General features: G+C 43.3%; 1 protein-coding gene across 3 annotated transcripts in view; it reads right to left on the reverse strand.

The window, feature by feature from the left end:
• Positions 1–24,757: 24,757 nt before the first annotated feature.
• The window catches only part of VPS41 (VPS41 subunit of HOPS complex), a 354,940-nt gene continuing 353,749 nt past the window's right edge, over positions 24,758–25,948 (reverse strand). For all 3 annotated transcript variants that reach the window (XM_069730259.1, XM_069730260.1, XM_069730261.1), the window contains exon 29: positions 24,758–24,990. In XM_069730259.1, coding sequence (XP_069586360.1) covers positions 24,910–24,990 — 81 coding nt within the window. In that variant the 3' untranslated portion in view covers positions 24,758–24,909. The remainder of the gene's footprint in view (positions 24,991–25,948) is intronic.

A 25,948-nucleotide genomic window follows, 5' to 3' on the forward strand; every position in this document is an offset into this window, starting at 1 on the left:
GTACTCTCTCTAGTTCCATTATATCCTTCCTGAGCACCGGTGCCCAAAACTGGACACAGTACTCCATGTGCGGTCTAACTAGGGATTTGTACAGAGGCAGTATAATGCTCTCATCATGTGTATCCAGACCTCTTTTAATGCACCCCATGATCCTGTTTGCCTTGGCAGCTGCTGCCTGGCACTGGCTGCTCAAGGTAAGTTTATAATTAACTAGGATCCCCAAGTCCTTCTCCCTGTCAGATTTACCCAGTGGTTTCCCATTCAGTGTGTAATGGTGACATTGATTCCTTCTTCCCATGTGTATAACCTTACATTTATCATTGTTAAACCTCATCTGCCACCTTTCAGCCCAAGTTTCCAACTTATCCAGATCCATCTGTAGCAGAATACTATCTTCTCTTGTATTAACTGCTTTACATAGTTTTGTATCATCTGCAAATATCGATATTTTACTGTGTAAACCTTCTACCAGATCATTAATGAATATGTTGAAGAGAACAGGTCCCAATACTGACCCCTGCGGTACCCCACTGGTCACAGCGACCCAGTTAGAGACTATACCATTTATAACCACCCTCTGCTTTCTATCACTAAGCCAGTTACTAACCCATTTACACACAATTTCCCCCAGACCAAGCATTCTCATTTTGTGTACCAACCTCTTGTGCGGCACGGTATCAAACGCTTTGGAAAAATCGAGATATACCACGTCCAATGACTCACCGTGGTCCAGCCTATAGCTTACCTCTTCATAAAAACTGATTAGATTGGTTTGACAGGAGCGATTTCTCATAAACCCATGCTGATATGGAGTTAAACAGTTATTCTCATTGAGATAATACAGAATAACATCCCTCAGAAACCCTTCAAATATTTTACCAACAATAGAGGTTAGACTTGCTGGCCTATAATTTCCAGGTTCACTTTTAGAGCCCTTTTTGAATATTGGCACCACATTTGCTATGCGCCAATCCTGCGGAACAGACCCTGTCGCTATAGAGTCCCTAAAAATAAGAAATAATGGTTTATCTATTACATTACTTAGTTCTCTTAGTACTCGTGGGTGTATGCCATCCGGACCCGGAGATTTATCTATTTTAATCTTATTTAGCCGGTTTCGCACCTCTTCTTGGGTTAGATTGGTGACCCTTAATATAGGGTTTTCATTGTTTCTTGGGATTTCACCTAGCATTTCATTTTCCACCGTGAATACCGTGGAGAAGAAGGTGTTTAATATGTTAGCTATTTCCTGGATTTATTTTGAATAAATGGGTTAACGAGGGAGTGTAGGAGAGTCTTTATTCAAAGAAAATATTTTTTTTCCTGTGTTTCTTTAACTACTTACTACGTTAGTAATGGAGGTGTCTGATAGATGCGACCCCATTACTAACTACTAGCTTCTGGTCTAGATGTCAGCAGACATTACACAGCAGACATCAACCCCATCAATGCACCAGGGCAAGTGGAAAGAGCCAGGAAAAGCTCCAGAATCTGCACATCTAATAGATACGCCTTTTCTGAGGCAGATGAGGGCTGCTATTTTTAGACTGGGGAAGGCTAAATATCCATGGATCAGCCTGAGAATACCAGCCCCTAGCTGTCTGCTTTACCTTGGCTGGTTATCAAAAATAGGGGGCACCCTATTTCCATCTATTTTTGATAACCTTTGATAACCAGCCAAGATAAAGCAGACAACTGAGGGCTGTGATGAGGCTGGAAGTATCCACACCGGAAAAGCTTGTTGAGTGGCTCCGCTGCAGCCTTTCATCAAGCTTTGTTCGGGCCAGGGCCGGCGTCAGCACACGGCACAGCGGGCAAATGCCGGGGCCCTGGGGAGAGAGGGGGGCCCACTCACGCTGTCATAGATACAGCTGGGAGAGCAGGAGATAACATGCTCTCTCCGCCTACAAAGTCACTGCTGGCTGCGTTCTCTTAACCCCTATGTGCCAGCTCTGACACAAGCATCTTATCACTCAGTGAGTGCAGCCAGGCAGGCACACATAGGGGTTAAGAGAAGGCAGCCAGTGTGACATTGTTTGTGGGGGGAGAGAGCACGTTCTCTGCTCTGCTCTCCGCCCCTGGCTGGCTGCTGTGCTGCTGAAGTTATGAGGCAGATTCAGGAGGAGCTCCTAGTCCTACCAGTGCATGAGTGAGTGGCGCTGCTATATACTATGTGGGCTGCGCTGCTATATACTACATGGGCTGCGCTGCTATATACTACGTGGGCTGTGCTATATACTACATGGGCTGCTATATGCTACGTGGGCTGCTATATACTACATGGGCTGCTATATACTACGTGGGCAGTGTTATATACTACATGGCTGTGTTTATATGCGATCATGAATCGGGGTATGTGTTAAAGGAGGGGCCCACTGAGACTCTTTCGCCCGGGGCCCTCAAAAACCTGGAGCCGGCCCTGGTTCGGGCTGCCAAACCCGAACAGTAAGACGGACTTCTGGGAGAAGTTGTGTTCGGGGTCCGTGCATGGACATTAGGTGTCTGGTACATATCCCAAACTTTACTGTTCGGGTTTTCACATCACTACACACAACCAATATAAAGTTTGGAGAAAAAAAGTATTTTCATAATCACACTTTTTGAAGGGAACCTGTCACCCCCAAAATCGAAGGTGAGCTAAGCCCACCGGCATCAGGGGATTATCTACAGCATTCTGTAATGATGTACATAAGCCCCCGATGTATCCTGAAAGATGAGAAAAAAAGGTTAGATTATACTCCACCCAGGGGCGTTCCCGCTGCGGTCTGGTCCGATGGGTGTCGCGGTCCGGTCCAGCGCCTCCCATCTTCTCACGATGACTTTCTCTTCTTGTCTTTACGCTGCAGCTCCGGTGCAGGCATACTTTGTCTGCCCTGTTGAGGCCAGAGCAAAGTACTGCAGTGCGCAGGAGCTGGGAAAGATCAGAGAGGCCTCTTTTTCTCATCTTTCAGGTTACATCGGGGGCTTAGCTTACCTTCGATTATGGGGGTGACAGGTGTTATGATACGGTGGTCTAGGAGCAACATGGAACGAGCTCTGAAGGAAGTGGTAACTGTACTGACCGCAGTCCCTAAGCTCAACACAACACTAGAAGTAGCCGTGGAATGCTCCTAACTCTCCCTAGGCATCTCGTCACAGCCTAAGAGCTAACTACCCCTAAAGAAAGAAGCAGGAAAACTATCTTGCCTCAGAGAAAATCCCCAAAGGATACATTAGCCCCCCACAAATAATGACTGTGAGTGGAGAGGGAAAAGACATACACAGAATGAAACCAGGATGAGCACAGGAGGCCAGTCTAGCTAAATAGATAGGACAGGATGGAATACTGTGCGGTCAGTATAAAACACTACAAAAATCCACGCAGAGTTTACAAAAAATCTCCACACCTGACTAAAGGTGTGGAGGGCAAATCTGCCTCCCAGAGCTTCCAGCAAGACAGAATTAATTCACACTGATAAGCTGGACAAACATAGAAAGCACAGAATGGATAAGTCCACAATCTATGGACAGAAAAGAGCAAGCAAAAACTTAGCTTTGCTGAACTGGTCAGGATAACAGGGAACTCCAAAGAGATGTGAATCCAACCAGGAACCATTTACAAGTGGCACTGGCTGAAGAAAGAGCCAGGCTTAAATAGCCGAGCAGAAGAGACGATAAGTGGAGGCAGCTGATGACAGCTAACTCCAAGGAGCAGCCATACCACTAGAAACCACAAGAGGGAGCCCAAGAGCAGAACCCACAAAAGTGCCACTCACAACCACCGGAGGGAGCCCAAGAGCGGAATTCACAACAGACAGGTTAATGTAGATTAATGTAGATTTTGCCTGTAAAATACAAAATTGATCCCTCTACAGAATATAGATAAATGTAAGTCAGTAAATATAGTGTTACATTAGTGTAGTATTGACAGCCTTGTGGTTGTGTAATGTAATTCTCATTACAAAAACAGTAACATTTAATAAAATATTTATTACTCTGAAATTAGAAATATGAAAGGCTCTGATATGTATAGATTTATTGTACAAAGAAACACTTAAATGAAAATAAAAACATTTTCCCCATTCATATACCTGACCTTCAATACTACAATGCAACACCTAAAATCTATCCATGTAATAGAAATTCACCGCATAATCTACCCAGATTATTTTAAAAATAACAACCCAGATTTTGGCTGATTTATTGCTTGCATAATGCTATTCCACAAAGAGGGGCATAGTCATTTTATTACTAAAGGCCAAAGCAATACATTTTTGATGAGACACTGACAGATGACGGTAAACCATATATCATCCAGAAGAGAGAGAGGATCTCTGAGCAGAGATTATGTCAGGATGTTGGAGATCTGGCATTGTCACTCGATGAATGGTATTATTATTTATATTTAGAGCACCATCGATTCCATGGTATTGTACATGAGAGAGTGTTACATACAGAAAACAGGTATAAATTACCTTGAACAAACTAACAATGACAGGCTGGTACAAAGGGGAAAGGGCCCTACCATTGTGGGCTCACAGTCTTCCAGATAATGGAGACAGTAAGTTGGGGGAGTTGCGGAAGCACTGATGGTGGTGAGGTAGCAGTGGGGTTATTGTAGGCTGTAAACTAGCTTGAAGAGTTGCACTTTCAAGTTTCTTCTGGTAGTTCCGAAACAGGCACATAATCCAACATGTTGGGGCACAAAATTCCAGAATATGGGTTGTGCTCTGGAGTTTTCTTGGAGGCGATTGGGTGAGGAATGTATAAGTGTGGAGTACAGAAGGAGGTCTTGAGAGGACCGGAGATTATGTGTTGGAAGGTAATGGAAGATTAGTTCAGAGACCTATGGAGGAGACAGATTATGGATGACTTTGTAGGTCAATGTCAATATTTTGAACTGGATATAGTTGGCGAATTGGGAGCCAATTAAGGGATTTGCAGAGGAGAGAAGCTGAGGAATAGTGAGAGGAGAAATGGATTAGTCATGCAGCAGAGTTAAGGACGAACTGGAGAGGTGCAAAGAGTGTTAGCAGGGAGGCCACAGAGGAGGATGTTGCAATAGTCGAGGTAGGAGACGATGAGGGCATGCACTAACATTTTAGTAAATTCAGGGTTGAGAAAAGCGCAGATTCTGGAAATATTTTTGAGTTGAGGCGGCAAGCGCTTTGATGTGCGGTTTGAAGGACAGGGCAGAGTTGAGGATTACTCTGAGGCAGCGGACTTGCTGTACACGGGAAAGCGTGATATCATTTATTGTGATATATAAGGTAGGGGAGTTAGGTGAGATGGAGGAAAGATGATGAGTTCAGTTTACATAAATTATTCATAACACAAACTATTACTAAGTATCAGCCAAAGCAATTAAGTTTTTATTTCTTATCACCAAAAGACTTGGACTGTCCTCAGACATTTTGGGTAATCCTTGTGTGTGTTTGATATAACAGTTTCTTGCATTTTGACATTCAGATATAGCAAACGTTAAAAGAACCTCCAACATGGCATAGCTGTTCGGTATTTCCAAAGTGCATCTGTTCTAATACAAGGTGTAATGCTTATATAGTGTGGCATGGCAGATTTTCACAAGTTTGCTATATCAATGCATGTAAGTCAATGCGATTGTTTTGCACACACAAGAGATATCTACACGATAATCAGCTATTAATGTAGCTCATGTACTAAACGCCCAAAGCATCATAATCCATGTGGATCAAAATGATGACAGAGTGGACTTCTTTAATTATGTCACCATATTTTCCAGAGCTACAATAGCTGGGATGGTTAAAGGTACCCATCACCAGAAAGAGCATATATGTTTTACTTAAAGGAAATCTATCCACAGACTTTGCTATATAATCTGACAGCAGCATGATGTAGGGGTAGAGACCCCAATTCTAGCGATTTATTACTCACTTTAGTGGGTGCAGCAGTTGTGATAGAATCACAGTTTTATCTGCTGCAGTTGTAGTAAAGTTCACAATGTTGAGTCCTGTGTAGCCCGGCGCTCATCACTAATTGGCAGCTTTCCCTGTATAGTGTATATTGACGGAAAGCTGCTGTGATTACTCAGTATTTATTCTTAATTATGCGAGATGTATTATTCAGTAGATCAAGAAACATGAGCCATTGTTCATATGAACCAGCACGTTGACTCTTGTTGTATGTTGATTAATTGAAGGCCTGCTGATTACCTATTATACCAGCCCCTGCAATTTATTCTTCTAAATAACCTTGGGAGGACAAAGATGCAGGTTCATTGAAGAATCAATGTTTGTTAATATGCTGAATGCCTGACGCTTACACATTGTATCAGCCCTGCAGTCTATTATTCTATAATCCTGGAAGGACAAAATATGCAGGTTAATTTAACACTCGAACAATGAGAGATTATCTCCTCCCACCAATCCTGTGGAATAATGCCATGAATAAGAGCTGTGGACTATAAAAGTGAGATCTACCTCTGTTTCCAGAGAGACTCTGTGTCAGGACAGCAGCCAAAGAACCATGGCACCAACTGGAGGAATACAGATCTGCTCCATTAACCATCACTGAACCCTCAAAGACATTTGGAGAACCCAGGATGGGACAATCAGGTCACCTGGCCACATACCGCAATGTACGCCGTCAGCTTCCCGTTATCTCCTCTAACTCCACTGGTTGGGCTAGTTGGCTCTGGAAGCCCCAAAGACACTGATGTTCTAATTCTCGGCAATCCAACAGAAAGGCGAGACTGTCATTTGCACCATCTTGTGTATTTGCTGGGACTGTACTATATGTTATTGATTGTTGGTGATCCATAAAGTATTGCCACACTGTGTTACCCTCACAATGTGTTGTCTGAATAGTATTCTGCCTACAGGGAACAAGTATGGGCATTCAGTGGGAAGAACCCTGGTCCATGCAATCTTTCTAAAGACAGCTAGGCCAGCGGATGAGAGCACCCACTGACCCTCATGTCTCCACAACTGCTAATCAGTGGTGGGGGCGTGGCTGGAATAGGAGGCATGAGACACCTAGTCCCGTAATAATAATCTGCCTAATAAGTGACACATCACTGAAGTCAAGATCTGTGCTCTGACATTGTGCGGCTCTTGGATTACATAGAAAACCCTGCGGACGGATTCACTTTAAAATCAATCGCCAAAAAGTAATTATTATATAAGATGTTAGTACAGAAAACATAAAAAAAAACCTATATTCAAATCTACAGCTCTTTATGAAAAAAACGGACTCCCTGTAAATGTTGGGTCCCAACTTCCTGGTTGTCAATTCCTGACATGCTTAAAAGCTTTCCACAACCTCCCATCGTGGCATATTAAATCAAAGCCAGAGATCTCACAATAAATACGCACTGTCTGCAGAATTAACCCCTTAAGCCCCGAGGGTGGTTTGCACGTTAATGACCGGGCCAATTTTTACAATTCTGACCACTGTCCCTTTATGAGGTTATAACTCTGGAACGCTTCAACGGATCTTGGCGATTCTGACATTGTTTTCTCGTGACGTATTGTACTTCATGTTAGTGGTAAAATTTATTCGATAAAACTTGCGTTTATTTGGGAAAAAAACGGAAATTTGGCGAAAATTTTGAACATTTCGCAATTTTCCAACTTTGAATTTTTATACCCTTAAATCACAGAGATATGTCATGCAAAATACTTAATAAGTAACATTTCCCACATGTCTCCTTTACATCAGCACAATTTTGGAACCAAAATTTTTTTTTGTTAGGGAGTTATAAGGGTTAAAAGTTGACCAGCAATTTCTCATTTTTGCAACGCCATTTTTTTTTTAGGGACCACATCTCATTTGAAGTAATTTTGAGGGGTCTATATGATAGAAAATACCCAAGTGTGACACCATTCTAAAAACTGCACCCCTCAAGGTGCTCAAAACCACATTCAAGAAGTTTATTAACCCTTCAGGTGTTTTACAGGAATTTTTGGAATGTTTAAATAAAAATAAACATTTAACTTTTTTTCACACAAAATTTATTTCAGCTCCAATTTGTTTTATTTTACCAAGGGTAACAGGAGAAAATGGACCCCAAAAGTTGTTGTACAATTTGTCCTGAGTACGTTGATACCCCATATGTGGGGATAAACCACTGTTTGGGCGCATGGCAGAGCTCGGAAGGAAAGGAGCGCCATTTGACTTTTCAATGCAAAATTGACTGGAATTGAGATGGGACGCCATGTTGCGTTTGGAGAGCCCCTGATGTGCCTAAACATTGAAAACCCCCACAAGTGACACCATTTTGGAAAGTAGACCCCTTAAGGAACTTATCTAGATGTGTGGTGAGCACTTTGACCCACCAAGTGCTTCATAGAAGTTTATAATGCAGAGCCGTAAAAATAAAAAATCATATTTTTTCACAAAAATGATCTTTTTGCCCCCAATTTTTTATTTTCCCAAGGGTAAGAGAAGAAATTGGACCACAAAAGTTGTTGTGCAATCGGTCCTGAGTATGCTGATACCCCATATGTGGGTGTAAACCATTGTTTGGGCGCATGGCAGAGCTCGGAAAGGAAGGAGCACCATTTGACTTTTCAATGCAAAATTGACTGGAATTGAGATGGGACCCCATGTTGCGTTTGGAGAGCCCCTGATGTGCCTAAACATTGAAACCCCCCACAAGTGACACCATTTTGGAAAGTAGACCCCTTAAGGAACTTATCTAGATGTGTGGTGAGCACTTTGACCCACCAAGTGCTTCATAGAAGTTTATAATGCTGAGCCGTAAAAATAAAAAATCATATTTTTTCACAAAAATGATCTTTTTGCCCCCAATTTTTTATTTTCCCAAGGGTAAGAGAAGAAATTAGACCACAAAAGTTGACACCATTTTGGAAAGTAGACCCCCTAAGGAACTTATCTAGATGTGTTTTGAGAGCTTTGAGCCCCCAAGTGTTTCACTACAGTTTATAACGCAGAGCCGTGAAAATAAAAATTCTTTTTTTTCTTCACAAAAATGATTTTTAGTCCCCAGTTTTGTATTTTCACAAGGGTAACAGGATAAAATGGACCCCAAAGGTTGTTGTCCAATTTTCCCTGAGTACGCTGATACCCCATATGTGGGGGAAGGAAGCACTGTTTGGGCGCATGGCAGAGCTCGGAAGGGGAGGAGCGCCATTTGGAATACAGACTTAGATGCATTGGTCTGCAGGCGTCACGTTGCATTTGCAGAGCCCCTGATGTACCCAAACAGTACAAACCCCCCACAAGTGACCCCATATTGGAAACTAGACCCCCCAAGGAACTTATCTAGATGTGTTGTGAGAACTTTGAACCCCCAAGTGTTTCACTACAGTTTATAACGCAGAGCCGTGAAAATAAAAATTCTTTTTTTTTTTCACAAAAATGATTTTTTAGCCCCCAGTTATGTATTTTCACAAGGGTAACAGGATAAATTGGACCCCAAAAGTTGTTGTCCAATTTTTCCTGAGTACGCTGATACCCCATATGTGGGGGAAGGAAGCACTGTTTCGGCGCATGGCAGAGCTCGGAAGGGGAGGAGCGCCATTTGGAATACAGACTTAGATGCATTGGTCTGCAGGCGTCACGTTGCATTTGCAGAGCCCCTGATGTACCCAAACAGTACAAACCCCCCACAAGTGACCCCATATTGGAAACTAGACCCCCCAAGGAACCTATCTAGATGTGTTGTGAGAACTTTGACCCCCCAATTGTTTCACTACAGTTTATAACGCAGAGCCGTGAAAATAAAAATTATTTTTTTTTTCACAAAAATGATTTTTTAGCCCCCAGTTATGTATTTTCACAAGGGTAACAGGATAAATTGGACCCCAAAAGTTGTTGTCCAATTTGTCCTGTGTACGCTGATACCCCATATGTGGGGGAAGCACTGTTTGGGCGCATGGCAGAGCTCGGAAGGGAAGGAGCGCTATTTGGAATACAGACTTAGATGGATTGGTCTGCAGGCGTCACGTTGCATTTGCAGAGCCCCTGATGTACCCAAACAGTACAAACCCCCCACAAGTGACCCCATATTGGAAACTAGACCTCCCAAGGAACCTATCTAGATGTGTTGTGAGAACTTTGAACCACCAAGTGTTTCACTGCAGTTTACAACGCAGAGCTGCGAAAATAAAAAAAATCTTATTTTTCCCACAAAAATGAATTTTAGCCCCCATTTTTATTTTCTTAAGGATAACAAGAGAACTTGGACCCCAAAAGTTGTCCAATTTGTCCTGAGTACGCTGATACCCCATATGTTGGGGTAAACCCCTGTTTGGGCGCACCGGAGAGCTCGGAAGGTAAGGAGCACTGTTTGACTTTTTTATCGCAGAATTGGCTGGAATTGAGATTGGACGCCATGTCGCGTTTGGAGAGCCCCTGATGTGCCTAAACAGTGGAAACTCCCCAATTCTACCTGAAACCCTAACACACCCCTAACCCTAATCCCAACGGTAACCCTAACCACACCCCTAACCCTGACACACCCCTAATTCTAATCCCAACCCTAATCCCAACCGTAAATATAATCCAAACCCTAAACCTAACTTTAGCCCCAACCCTAACCCTAACTTTAGCCCCAACCCTAACCCTAACTTTAGCCCCAACCCTAACCCTAACTTTAGCTCCAACCCTAACCCCAACCCTAACCCTAGCCCTAACCCTAGCCCCAACCCTAGCCCCAACTTCAGCCCCAACCCTAACCCTAACTTTAGCCCCAACCCTAACCCTAACTTTAGCTCCAATCCTAACCCCAACCCTAGCCCTAACCCTAACCCTAGCCCTGATAGGAAAATGGAAATAAATACATTTTTTTAATTTTATTATTTTTCCCTAACTAAGGGGGTGATGAAGGGGGGTTTGATTTACTTTTATAGTGGGTTTTTTATATCGGATTTTTATGATTGGCAGCCGTCACACACTAAAATACGCTTTTTTAATAGCAAAAAAGTTTTTGCGTCTCCACATTTTGAGACCTATAATTTTTCCATATTTTGGTCCACAGAGTCATGTGAGGTCTTGTTTTTTGCGGGACGAGTTGACGTTTTTATTGGTAACATTTTTGGACATGTGACAGTTTTTGATCACTTTTTATTCCGATTTTTGTGAGGCAGAATGACCAAAAACCAGCTATTCATGAATTTCTTTTGGGGGAGGCGTTTATACCGTTCCGCGTTTGGTAAAGTGGATGAAGCAGTTTTATTCGTCGGGTCAGTACGATTACAGCGATACCTCATTTATATTATTTTTTTATGTTTTGGCGCTTTTATACGATAAAAGCTATTTTATAGAAAAAATAATTATTTTGGCATCGCTTTATTCTCAGGACTATAATTTTTTTATTTTTTTGCTTATTATGCTTTGTGGTGGCTCTTTTTGCGGGACAAGATGACGTTTTCAGCAGTATCAAGGTTATTTATATCCGTCTTTTTGATCGCGTGTTATTCCACTTTTTGTTCGGCGGTATGATAATAAAGCGTTGTTTTTTGGCTCGTTTTTTTTTTTTTCTTACGGTGTTCACTGAAGGGGTTAACTAGTGGGACAGTTTTATAGGTTGGGTCGTTACGGACGCGGCGATACTAAATGTGCACTTTTATTGTTTTTTTTTTTTTAGAGAAAGAAATGTATTTATGGGAATAATATTTTTTTTATTTATTTATTTAGTAATTTTTTTTTTTTTTTTTTTGTTACACATGTGGAAATTTTTTTATTTACTTTTTTACTTTGTCCCAGGGGGGGACATCACAGATCGCCGATCTTACAGTTTGCACAGCACTCTGTAAGATCGGCGATCTCACTGACATCGCTGCAGGCTTACAGAGCTGCAGGCGACCCGGAAGTGCTCCCTGCAGGACCCGGATGCAGCCCTGCGGCCATTTTGGATCCGGGGACTGCAGGGAGAAGACGCTCGGTACACAGTGAGTACATCACCGTGTACCGATCGTCTCAGGGAAGCACGCAGGGAGCCCCCTCCCTGCGCGATGCTTCCCTGTACCGCCGGCACATCGCGATCGTGAGCGCGGCCGATCGCATATGACGTACTATCCCGTCACCGGGAATTAAGTCCCAGGTCACCTGGACGGGATAAAACGTCATATGGGATTAAGGGGTTAATACAGCAATTACCAATCAGCAACTGCTGTTTCAGGCTACGCACACACCTTTAGATTCCAACGCATTTGCAAAGGTTTTCCAAGCCGAGGCAGCTTCAGGAAAATGCTGGCGTTCGTTTTACTCTCTGGTCTAAGGGGTAAGGTTTCTCCTTATGGAGAGTGACATGCCAGGACTGGCATGCCAGTATGAGGAGTCAAAGACCTTAAAAAAACAAAAACAGGCCGAGACGCTTACCTGTCTAAATGGGCCTCAATTGCACTGACGGGGTGCAGCGGACCCAAGTAAAATGGCAACTGCACAGTTAGAGTAGGACTGGCAAACGTAAGGACCCTTGACGCGGGTTGCCAGCTTACATATTATGGCCAGAATATCAACCAATACCTTACATATATTGATATGTTTTTTTTGCACGTTGTATTTTTTTCGGGGTGCAGTTGGGCCCAAATGGTTCTGTACACTGTGGCTTCTGTTCACACAGGATGCATTACAGTTAGCACTGGGCAGCCCGCCATACGGCATCATTAATTGGCTGAGAACCAGATGCTCTGCATTCCTTGTGTGAACACACCACATACAGAGTATATATTTTAGTGCATTGGTGTGCCACACGGTCAATCCCTGATTGAAGGCTGGCTGTTTCATTTGGTATTGCACCTGTGCAGTTGCCATTTTACTTGGGTCCGCTGCACCGTCAGTGCAATGGTATTGAGGCCCATTTAGACAGGTAAGCATATCTGCCTGTTTTTGGTTTGTTTTCTTGAATATTGGAGGATTTTTCCTTTTTTTTGTGGTTTTCGAGTCAAACACCTTGCATGCTGCTCTGGGAAATTAAATAAGCAAATTGTCTCTTCAGAGAGGAAGAGGACTTGAATTCTAATGCCATCTATTGGAAGTAGTAATCCTACAAGTCAATATCAACCGTTTAGTCTATAATGCTGCTATGATATTGCTGTGCTGTTCACTTTATCAGGCGCTTTTGTGGCATTTTTTCATGGGATTCTGGGCGGAATTCACCTGAAAAAGACACCGTGTGCACAAAGCCTAAGCGGCGATTTCCAAGAATTGCTTTTTTTATATAATTTACAGGATTGCTGAAATTAAAATAAGAGACTGAATTTTACCCACCATCCTCAGCTGCCTCTGCATCATTGCCTCCACTCTTTGTAGACAGGCTACAGCACTGACATAACTAGAGTGTGAGACTATTGCAGCCTATTACTGGACTCCGCTATCTTGTACTGACCATGTCGTCAATGCAGATGTGCTTGTTGCACTATTAAAGCCCACCATACACTTTAGATAGATGTCAACCGCTCAAACCACACTCCTGTGTTCACTATGAGTAAACAGCTGCCAGATATTTTTGACGGCGACTAATCTCTTAAAGGGACACTGTCACCTGAATTTGGAGGGAACCATCTTCAGCCATGGAGGCGGGGTTTTGGGGTTTTTGATTCACCCTTTCCTTACCCGCTGGCTGCATGCTGGCTGTAATATTGGATTGAAGTTCATTCTCTGTCCTCCATAGTACATGCCTGCACAAGGTGCAATCTTGCCTTGCGCAGGCATTTACTATGGAGGACAGAGAATGAACTTCAATCCAATATTGCAGCCAGCATGCAGCCAGCGGGTAAGGAAAGGGTGAATCAAAAACCCCCAAACCCCACCTCCATGGCTGAAGATTGTTCCCTCCAAATTCAGGTGACAGTGTCCCTTTAAGGTACCTTCACACATAACGATATTGTTAACGATATTTTTGCAACGTCACGCTTTTTTGTGACGTAGAAACGATCTCGCTAACGATCTCCTTATGTGTGACAGCGACCAACGATCAGGCCCCTGCTGGGAGATCGTTGGTCGTGGGGAATGATCAGGACCTTTTTTTGGTCGCTGATCACCCGCTGTCATCGCTGGATCGGCGTGTGTGACGCCGATCCAGTGATGTGTTCACTTGTAACCAGGGTAAACATCGGGTTACTAAGTGCAGGGCCGCGCTTAGTAACCCGATATTTACCCTGGTTACCATTGTAAAAGTTAAAAAAAAAAAAAACAGTACATACTCACATTCCAATGTCTGTCACGTCCCCCGGCGTCAGCTTCCCTGCACTGACTGTGTCAGCACCGGCCGTAAAGCAGAGCACAGCGGTGACATCACCGCTGTGCTCTGCTTTACGGCCGGCGGCGCTGACAGTCAGTGCAGGGAAGCTGACGCCGGGGGACGTACAACAACGGAACAATGGAAAGGACACAATTGTAGGCATTTACTACAGGCCGCCTGTGCAAGCTAAAGATATGGATGAACTCTTTATGCATCAAATGGTCAAGTGCTCCAAAAAATATGACATAGTTGTCATGGGAGATTTCAACTTTCCAGACATTTGATGGGAATCTCTCGCTCAGGCAAAACTAACAGGTCAAACAAATTCTTATCCTCTCTTGCTGACAATTTTATCTTCCAAAAGGTAGGAGAGAAAACAAGGGGATCTGTTACCTTGGATCTAATCCTTATAAACAGGGAAGAAATGGTTGAGGAGGTGTGAGTGGCTGGGACCCTAGGAGGTAGCGACTATGCTATTTTAGAATTTTGGATAACTAGAGGAGGAAGACCTGTGAAGACTCAGACGTCAAGGTTAGATTTAAGAAAGGCAGAGTTTAAGGGACTCAGAAAGAGAATCGGAGGGATCCAATGGCTGGATATCCTTAAGGACAAAAATGTCCAGGAAGGATGGGAAATGGAATATGGAGTATGGAATGGACAAGGCAACTGTTAGGTGGATTCATAACTGACTTAGTGGTCGGACCCAAAGAGTGGTCATAAATGGCTGCACATCCAGTTGGAAGAATGTCTCAAGTGGTGTACCACAGGGCTCTGTCCTTGGGCCCTGTATTGTTCAACATCTTTATCAATGATTGAGATGAAGGAATTGAGGGTAAACTGATTAAATTTGCTGATGACACAAAGCTAGGAGGGATAGCTAATACTAGAGAAGAGAGAAAGAGGATTCAAAAATCTATATATATAATTGTCTAAGGGTTTTTCTGTCTGTCTGTCTGTCCTGGAAATCCCGCGTCTCTGATTGGTCGAGGCCGCCAGGCCACAGCATGGCGACGATGATGTCATAAAGGTTGCCTCGACCAATCAGCGACGGGCACAGTCTGCCGCGAATTCGCCTCGACCAATCAGCGACGGGCACAGTATCGACGTAGATGTCATAATGGTTGCCATGGCGACAATGATGTCATAAAGGTTGCCTCGACCAATCAGCGACGGGCACAGTCTGCCACAAATTCTGGAATCATCATTGTCCATATACTACGGGGACATGGATATTCTAGAACAGGGGTCCCCAACTCCAGTCCTCAAGGCCCACCAACAGGTCATGTTTTCAGGATTTCCTTTGCATTGCACAGGTGATGCAATTATTACCTGGGCAAGACTAAGGAAATCCTGAAAACATGACATGTTGGTGGGCCTTGAGGACTGGAGTTGGGGACCCCTGTTCTAGAATACCCGATGCGTTAGAATCGGGCCACAATCTAGGAATCTATCTATTTCTGTCCTGGAAATCCCGCGTCGCTGATTGGTCGAGGCCTCCAGGCCTCGACCAATCAGCGACGGGCACAGTCTCTGATTGGTCGAGGCTCGACAAATCAGCGACGGGCACAGTCTCTGATTGGTCGAGGCTCGACAAATCAGCGACGGGCACAGTCTGCCGTGAATTCTGGAATCATCATTGTTCTCCACTGCTGTCAAGTGCCGCCATTGTGTTGTCTAAGGGTCTAATTGTCTGTCTGTCTCGGATATCAGCCAATCAGCGATATTAGTGCAGGATTTAAACACCACTGACAGCGCAACATACATAAATACATACATATTCTAGAATACCCGATGCGTTTGAATCGGGCCAACATCTAGTATATAAATAAACTGGAGGAGTGGGCAGCAACTAACAGAATGATTTTTAACAGGCAAAAATACAAAGTACTACATCTGGGCAATAAAAATGAAAAAAACATATACAGAATGGGAGGAATAGGGCTAAGCAACAGCACATGTGAAAAAGACTTGGGTATACTAATAGATCACAGACTTAACATGAGTCAACAGTGTGATGCAGCAGCAAAAAGGGCAAATACAATTCTGGGATGTATTAACAGAAGCATACAGTCTAGATCATGTGAAGTCATTATTGCCCTCTACTCCTCTTTGGTCAGACCTCATCTGGAATACTGTGTCCAGTTTTGGGTACCACATTTTAAAAAATACATCAACAAACTGGATCAAGTTCAGAGAAGAGCGACCAGAATGGTGACCGGTCTGAAAACCATGTCCTATGAGGAACGCTTACAGGATTTAGGAATGTTTAGCTTGCAAAAAAGAAGCCTGAGAAGAGACTTAATAGCGGTCTACAAATATTTCAAGGGTTGTCACATTGTAGAAGGATCATCTTTATTCTCATTTGCACAAGGAAAGACTAAAAGCAATGGGATGAAACTGAATAGGAGGAGACACAGATTAGATGTTAGAAAAAACTTTTTGATAGTTAGGGTGATCAATGAGTGGAACACGCTGCCACGAGAGGTGGGGAGTTCTCCTTCAATGGAAGTCTTCAAACAGAGGCTGGACAGACATCTGTCTGGGATGATTTAGTGAATCCTGCTTTGAGCAGAGGGTTGGACCAGATGAGCCAGGAGGTCCCTTCAAACTCTAACATTTTATGATTCAGTCAGTTGGATTGACAGTAGCGTAGCTACCGGCGGGCAGATGGGGCCATCGCCCTGGGCCCCCACGCTCTGAGGGGGCCCACCCGGGGCTACGCCACTACAACTGTATCGGCAAGTGTACAGCGCGCCGATAGTCACATTCTGTGGCAGAGCAGGGAGAATTGATCTCCCTGCTCTGCCGCCCGGCCGCTATGGGGCCCCTGAGCAGGTGGGGTGGCCCGGTGCCAGCGGTGGCCCAAAGCCTGTCATCGCAGGGTTGGCTGTATCGGGTGGATGCCGATTCAGCTGACTGCATTGATGAGAGCAGGAGCGTTACACTACTGCCATCATCCCCCTGTCAGCGTCTGACTCAGACACTGACAGCGGGAGCGATGACGTCACTACCCGGCGCCTGCTGTCCGGAGATGAGCGGGCGCTCAGGGCCAGGAAGAAGAGAAGTGAGTATTTATTTAGTTGGGGACTGCCTTATACCAGAGTCTGCCTAAGGGGGGTCTGCCTTATACTACAGAGTCTGCCTATGTGGGGGTCTGCCTTATATTACAGAGTCTGCCTATGGAGGGGTCTGCCTTATTCTAGTCTGCCTTTCGGGGGGTCTGCCTTATACTAGAGTCTGTCTATGAGGGGTCTGCCTTATACTAGAGTCTGCCTATGGGTGGTCTGCCTTATACTACAGTCTGCCTATGTGGGGCTGCCTTATACTAGAGTCTGCCTTATACTAGAGTCTGCCTATGGAGGGGCTGCCTTATACTACAGCCTGCCTATGGGGGGTCTGCCTTATACTACAGAGTCTACCTATGGGTGGGGTCTGCCTTATACTACAGAGTCTGCCTACGTGGGGTGTGAAGAAACCAGATTGTATCTTAATTTCCCAGACAACAATGTTTTTGCAAACCAAGTAGAATTGACATTTATCTGTATACTAGATGTTGGCCCGATTCAAACGCATCGGGTATTCTAGAATATGTATGTATTTATGTATGTTGCGCTGTCAGTGGTGTTAAAATCCTGCACTAATATCGCTGATTGGCTGATATCCGAGACAGACAATTAGACCCTTAGACAACACAATGGCGGCACTTGACAGCAGTGGAGGACAATAATGATTCCAGAATTCGCGGCAGACTGTGCCCGTCGCTGATTGGTCGAGGCAACCTTTATGACATCATCGTCGCCATGCTGTGCCCGTCGCTGATTGGTCGAGGCCTGGCGGCCTCGACCAATCAGACGCGGGATTTCCAGGACAGACAGAAAAACCCTTAGACAATTATATATATAGATTGGCTTGAGGATTTAAGTGTTTGTCTGGTGGGTCAAGAAGACAGACTGATATACTATTTAACATACTGTGTAAGTGTGTAATGGTGACTTGTACATAGTGTGTGTTTATCTTTGTTTTTTGATGTGTGAAGATATGCTAATAATGCTTTATATTCTGGCTTGTTGATTTTGAAAGCAGAGAGGGAAAGGGTACCGTCACACAGTGCCATTTTGATCGCTACGACGGCACGATTCGTGACGTTCCAGCGATATCCATACGATATCGCTGTGTCTGACACGCAGCAGCGATCAGGGACCCTGCTGAGAATCGTACGTCATAGCAGATCGTTTGGAACATTCTTTCGTCGCTGGATCTCCCGCTGTCATCGCTGGATCGGTGTGTGTGACACCGATCCAGCGATGCGTTCGCTTGTAACCAGGGTAAACATCGGGTTACTAAGCGCAGGGCCGCGCTTAGTAACCCGATGTTTATCCTGGTTACCATCGTAAATGTAAAAAAAAACAAACAGTACATACTTACATTCCGGTGTCCGTCAGGTCCCTTGCCGTCTGCTTCCCCCACTGACTGACTGCCGGCCATAAAGTGAAAGCAGAGCACAGCGCGCTGTGCTTTCACTTTACGGCCGGCAGTCAGTCAGTGCGGGAAGCAGACGGCAAGGGACAGACACCGGAATGTAAGTATGCACTGTTTTTTTTTTTTTACGCTGGTAACCAGGGTAAACATCGGGTTACTAAGCGCGGCCCTGCGCTTAGTAACCCGATGTTTACCCTGGTTACCCGGGGACCTCGGCATCGTTGGTCGCTGGAGAGCTGTCTGTGTGACAGCTCTCCAGCGACCACACAACGACTTACCAACGATCACGGCCAGGTTGTATCGCTGGTCGTGATCGTTGGTAAATCGTATAGTGTAACGGTACCCAAAGACTGTACCTGTAGTGCTACTTGACCTCATCACCATTGTTTACCTTATCTTGATGTTGGACTGAAGGACAATCTATGCATGTTGTTTACACACTCCTCCAGTGAGGGATAGCCTACCTCCTTCCCCCAAGCCTGTGATGGAATGTCTGAATGAATAAGAAAGAAGAGCTGTTGGTGTTCAGGTAGCTTACATTACAGAAGTCATGGCTGTGACACTCTGGAGGATCTCAGCTGAAGGTACTTCGGACCCGGCTCAAAGAACATAGGACTGTTCGCGGAAATCTCCGTACGCTTGTCGTTACCTCCTCTCTGCGTGCATACTACAAATGGAGTAGCGACCCTGGGATCTCTGAAGTAACATCTACCATTATCTCGGCGAGTCAGCGGAAGGGTGGGGCCCTGTAATGTGCCCCATCTTGGTGTAATTGCTGAGATTGTTCTGTTTGCTATTGTGTGTTGTGGTTAAATAAAGTATTGCCACACTGTTTTACCTTAAAACCATGAAGTAAACATGGTTGAAAAACACTGAGACCACTGCTCAGGACAACAGAGCAATCGCACCTCCATGACTTGGCAGACTATGAGCGGTCGTGTCATCAGTCTTTTGCAGCTGTGTTGCCGCCATGTGTACATGGGTTTTCTGCCTCCTGAGTGCACTAGTTCTGACACACGGGCAGGTGAGTAAAGATATGAGGTGGATTAGCTCCATCGTCTCTTCAGTCTGCATTAATCTATTGGACTATAGATTAATGCAGACTAGAGACGATGGAGCTAATCCGACGTCATCTACCATAGCACTGACAGAGAGGTGTAGTGTAAATAATAGGTGACATAACTCAATCTCCATGAGACAGGGAGTGGAATAAAGACTGTAGTTGTGACCCGGTGATCACCTTATAAAACTAAGCATTGTAATGTAGAGGGCACTTGGAACAGGTGTTTCACTAGAGGTGTTTTATTGTCAGCAAACATTAAAGGTACATTCTAACATTCCAAATACATAACATTACAGGAACATTTTACTAAACCATTTCATCTTGCCATGCTACACATCCAATATAAAAAACAAAGTAGGCAAGCAAATGTATCCCTCATTTGGGCAACTTACCTTGTCCTCAGAGTGTGATGATGGTAATCTGGCAATGGGTTAGAAAGAGGTTCACCAAGATCTACGTGGGGTCGCTCTTTAGCCATGATGTAGTTGTGCAGAACCACACACGCTTTGATAACCTCATCGATTGTATCAATTTTGAGATTAATGGCTTTTCCCAAAATGCGCCATTTCTATACCAGCAAACCAAAGGCACACTCAACAGTTCTTCGTGCCCTTGTCAGTTGGTAGTTAAAAATGATTTTGGTGTAGTTCAAGTCCCAACTGGAGTATCGTTTAAGGAGGTTTGCACACATCTGAAAGGCCTCATCCCCAACCACAACAAATGGCATTGGCGGGCCCTTCAAGGGTGAGAAGAGGTCATGGTAGTGGGAAATTGAAATGGTTCCCATAAAAGCGTTTGCCCATGTCCAAGTTTTTAAATGTCTGTGAGTCATTACCGCATCCAAAAGATCCAATGTCCACGGTGACAAATCTACAGTCCGTAGCTGCAATCACCATGAGCACTATAGAAAAGTATTTTTTTATAATTAAAGTACTCAGATACAGTTCCAGCCGGATTGGTAATTCTAATATGTTTTCTGTCCACAGCTCCCAAACAGTTTGGAAAATTACAAATTTGCCAGTATTTTTCGTCATTTTCCTGCCAGATTTCAGGAGTGGGTAGGGGAAAAAATTCCTCACGCCGAATGTCCCACAAAGCCCAGCAGGTGTCTGCAACAATCCCAGAAAGTGTTGAAATTCCAATCCGGAATTGGGGCGATAATAAGTTCTCTCCGGTAGCCAGGAATCTGCCAAAAAGAGAATGGAAAAAACCATTAAGGACATGGCTTTTAGAACAACAATATTTATGACAGGTGTTTTACCGAACAGAAAAAGGAAAAAAAAAATTAAGTACTGTACATGGCAAAACAATAATATTTATGACAGGCGTTTCTTTTGAAATATTACGTACCTTAGTGTCACCAGCAGACGTTCCTCAGCAGGAATCGCTCTACGGAGCTGGGTGTCCTGCCTGCTGATGGCTCCGTGTACACGAAGCAGCAAATCCCTAAAGATCTCTTGAGACATCCTCGTGTACTCAAAATATTTCTCCAGGTTTTCACGGAGCTCACTGAATAAGGAGTGGTAGGCTTCACGGCTCTCTCGGACTTCTACAATGGGGTGTTGCCAAAAATACCGATGACGTCTTCTCAGTCTCTCTCTTTTCCTTTCTTGTTCACAAGCTAATGCAAAGGATTTAATCTGTACAAGGTTCTATATAAAGAATTTCCATGAGACATGCCCATTGGGCGTGGCTTGTGTGAAGAAAATTCTCCTGGGAAAGCATTTTCCTATCGAATGCATGAGCATAAAAAGCGCAAACGCATGCAAAAACACATGCCAATGCTGCGTTTTTTTGCCGTCATACGTAAGCTGATGCGGATTAAAAACACTGCATTAGCATGCATTTTTGCATACGTTTGCGGATGATATGATGTGCACATAGATGCAAATGTGAAACTAGCCTTACTGATAGGAAATGTTATAGTGGAAAGAGCATATCGGGAATCAACTAACAGAGACTTGGACCCAACTCCCTGCAGGACATTCATGCAAGACCTAGGACTGATGCAAAGTTGTTTTTTTTACATACTGTATTTATTTTTTGGGGGATTAATGATGTTTTTCGAATTCAGCACATATGATGTTTTTGAATAATACACTGTGTGCACAATTATTAGGCAAGTGAGTTATTGGACCATTACATTAATTATATGCAGATTATTCATCTACAAACTGCATAATCTGAATGCTTATAAACAAGTAAATCAGAAATCAGAGCAATATTAGAAATGCACACCATCTGACCGAGTCAGAAATTACTTCCTCAGACCTGCAATAATGCGACAGAAAACGCTCAGACATATACAGTATACTTTGCAGTTTAGTGACGACTTCCATACCTTTCTTACCTGTGTCCTTCATATAAAATCTCACCAGTCAAATATGTAATACTGGAGTTTCTGGTTTCTGGTCTATGTAGAAATAAAAACTGACTTTGTTTATACTTTACAGACAGATTTTTTTTCCTCCAATTTTTTCTAATATTTGTATAATCTGAATGCTTACAGGAGGAAGCAGATTAGGTGATGTGTAATGAACCTAAGGATACAACAGCCTTATCACCTTTATCAGGGTGTGTAGAATTATTAGGCAGCTTGGTTTCCTCAGGCAAAATGGACCAAAAATAGATTTAACGGACTCTGAAATGTCAATAATTGTTAAAGTCTTAGAGAGGGATGCAGCACTCTGGAAAGTGGGACATAATCAGAGAACATTTAAGAGTTTTGTTGCAGTTTCTCAAAACCTTGTTGAGAAAAAGATGCACATTAACTACCTAAGATTTGAGAAGAATCAAATGTGAAGCAACCACAACCCGTTCTCCTCCAGTGCTGTCATATTCCAGAACTGCAACCTCCCTGGAGGCCCAGAAGTACAAGGTGTTCAGTGCTCAGAGACATGGCCAAGGTGAGGGGGACTGAACCCAACCCCCACTGAACAAGACACAGAAGGTGAAAAGTCCAGACTGGGCCAAGAAAAACAGATTTGTCAAAGGTTTTATGGACTGATGAGATGAGAGCGACTCCTAACAGACCAGGAGGATTGTACCATGGCATCTTTCAAGAAACCCATGATTTGTATGCAGGACAAAGTACTCCACTGCTTGGCTGCAATTAAAGGTCTTAAAGATTAACCCCTTCATGACATATGATGTACATTTACGCCATATGTTCTGTCCCTGCCTTTTATATGGGGAACGCCACCCGTGGCTGTTAACCTGTCAAATACCACTGTCAATCTGTCAGTGGCATCTAACATGTGCACATTCAAATTTCTTTAAGCCAATCCTTCTCATAACTTATTAATTTTTTGGGTGTAATTTACATAAAATCAAAACATTCAATGCAACAGCAGGAGCTGGGAGCTCAGTCCAGATATTTATGATGGGAGGGGTAACCAGGATAACCTCACCCTCCAGCTTATGATTGACAGCTATATGATGCACTGGGAGAAAGATGATAACATGTATAAAGGAGGTGGTGATTCCTTTTCCGTTATGTCTGAGGAAGGAAGAGATTCTACTCCGAAACGCGTTGCAATAAATTGGAAGTTTTTTATACTTCCTGCCTGGATTGTCCTTTGTTGGCGGCAGCATCGGGGATCCTCCGCACTTCCCTCTCCTTTACTTACATATTTATGCTGGGCAAGGAGAATAACCTCATCCTCCAGCTTATGATTGACAACTATATGGTACACAGTGAGGAAGATGCCAAAACAGGTTAACTACTAAACAAGGGCGTTTAACAGGGGATGTCCTACTAAAGTCACCTTTCATCTACATTCTCTGTGTGAATAGAGTGGTGGTGCACATGCCTGCTCCATACACTTCTAGGGAACTGATGGAGATTGTGTTAGTGCCCTAGAGGAGAATGGCTGTGGTCAAACATGTGAACCATTGTTTCATTGACAGAAGGGATTTTGGAACCCTTGTTTGTTTGTTTTTTTATTAGCGAGGGTACCCTAGTGTTCTTACATTTATCACCTGTTCTGTGAATCAGTGATAAACAGATTTAGTGAGAAAACCACTTTAATCCCTTCAAGACCTTTGACAGGCCTGTATGTCATGATTGGGAAGGGGTTCCAGACTAATGACATACACTAAAGTCATGGTGATCATGCAGTGACCGCACGATTGCCGCCGGCAGCTCGGCTAAAGTGACAGCCGAGCTCCGGTGTTTAACCCCTTAAAAGCCGCAACTAACAGCGATCGCAGCATTTAGGAGGCTAGGAGAGGGAGGGGCCCCCATGATGTACTCGTGGGCTGCCGATGGTAGTCATAGCAACCGGAGGTCACATGACGACCTCTGTGTCTGCCAGCTACAGTGGTCTATTAGACTATGCCAGGGGCATGGTCTAAAAGGCGTCCTGCCAGTGCAACACTGACAGGTGTAGGGCGTTGCAGTGCATTATACCAGTGAACAGATTCATAAACGATAAAGTCCCCAGAGGAAGACAAAGTAAAAAAGTGCAAAAGAAGTAAATTTTTTTTTTAAATTATTTAAAAATAAATCACACACAAAAAAATTAATTATATATATATTATACGTCTTTTCTTTTTTGCTTGTAGAAGCTAGAAGGAGGGGACCCCGATTCCAGCGATGTGTCTCTTACTAGGCTGTGTTTTTGCTGTTCAATACAATCAGTATTTTATCAGCAGAAAATTATTACTAGAAGACAACTGGCCTCCTGGTGCAACCACTCCCCAGCACCGATTAGCAGCTTTCGGTCACTATACATTGTACACAGAAGGTGTGGTGTTGGCGGGATATACACAGCTCAACCACTGAGCTCTGCTAAATCTGCAGGAGGGAAAACTGTGACTAAAATAACAGAATTCCCAAACCTTGTGTGAACCAAGCCTAACATGTGCTCCCTAGAATTTTCTATCATGCCTTTATAAAAAAAAAAAAAAGATTTACATAAGTCGAGTTTTCATTTGGTGACATCGCTTTATCTATAAAGAGGTGGACAATTGGAAATGGAAACTATGTTTGTATTTTTGAGCTAACACTTTACTAATTAAGACCAGTAGAGCAAATGGAAACAGAATCGAGCATGGAAAGTTTATTGTAATCTGTAACAGAAATGTCATACAGCCATATGTGCTATGTATGCAGCAGCAGATAGAATAATAATACATATTCCAAATATCAAGAATTGCCATAAAAGACAAAGAAGGGAGACATTGAATTTATTGGGGGCTATTTTTTTATGTCTAAGATCGCACTTCCAGGGCCGCGATGTTTGGCACTGCAGATGTTACAGAAATATGCAGGAGACATCTAGAAAAGAAGATACAGGCAATTATTAATGCCAGCTACAGATATTCTACAATTTAGAGCATATTAAATCTAAGTATATTTGAAGTCAATAACAGATAATATTTAACAATATAAATACAAGTTTTCTAAGTGTTCGTATACATGGACTTCTAATAGGCTCTTCATACATGTTAATTACATTCCTCAATATTAAAGTGAACCTGACACGTGATACATGCTGCCTAATCCAACAGGAATTTTACTGTAGTGTGCGCAGAAGAATATTATTCTGTAATAAGGGAGGGCACAGTAGAAAATATAATTCTTAATGAAGCACTCCCATCTCCAAGATCCTATCCCCACTATGTAGCAGGTGTAATAATATTAACAAATACCTCAAATTAGAAATGTAGTTTAGTTATTCTGATTCGCTATATTGCTTACTCTATGTGTAGGGCATTGCAGTAGCTTAGGTATCCATGGTTACAATGACTAACAGGTAAATTACTGTCACTATATCAGTGACCGTAACCATGGATACATAAGCTACTTCAATGCCTGCACATGTAGAAAGAGATATAGCAAATCAGAAGAACTATACTACATTTCTAATTGGAGGTATTTGCTAATATTAGTATTACACCTACTACATATTGGTATAGGATCTTGGAGATGGGAATACCCCTTTAGTGAATAATTCCTCATTAAAAACTAAAGAAACAACGTGTCCATAATAAAACTACTGATTTTTTTAGGCAATTTACAGTCTCAGTGAATATATCTATTGCAGCTAGACGAGTTCTTTAGAAACAGACGCTGTATGATTTTTTTTTTTTTATTTAATTTGATCTGTGTTTGTAACACTATATTATGCACACGATTCTCTCTTGGCCTATATTTATAATATAACGCTGGGAGCGTCACTCTGTCCGAAGCCTTTATAGACTGCGCAGGCGCAAGCGCCGGCGCAGTCTGGGCC

Source organism: Ranitomeya imitator, chromosome 6, assembly GCF_032444005.1.
Source record: "Ranitomeya imitator isolate aRanImi1 chromosome 6, aRanImi1.pri, whole genome shotgun sequence".
NCBI classification, from domain to species: domain Eukaryota; kingdom Metazoa; phylum Chordata; class Amphibia; order Anura; family Dendrobatidae; genus Ranitomeya; species Ranitomeya imitator.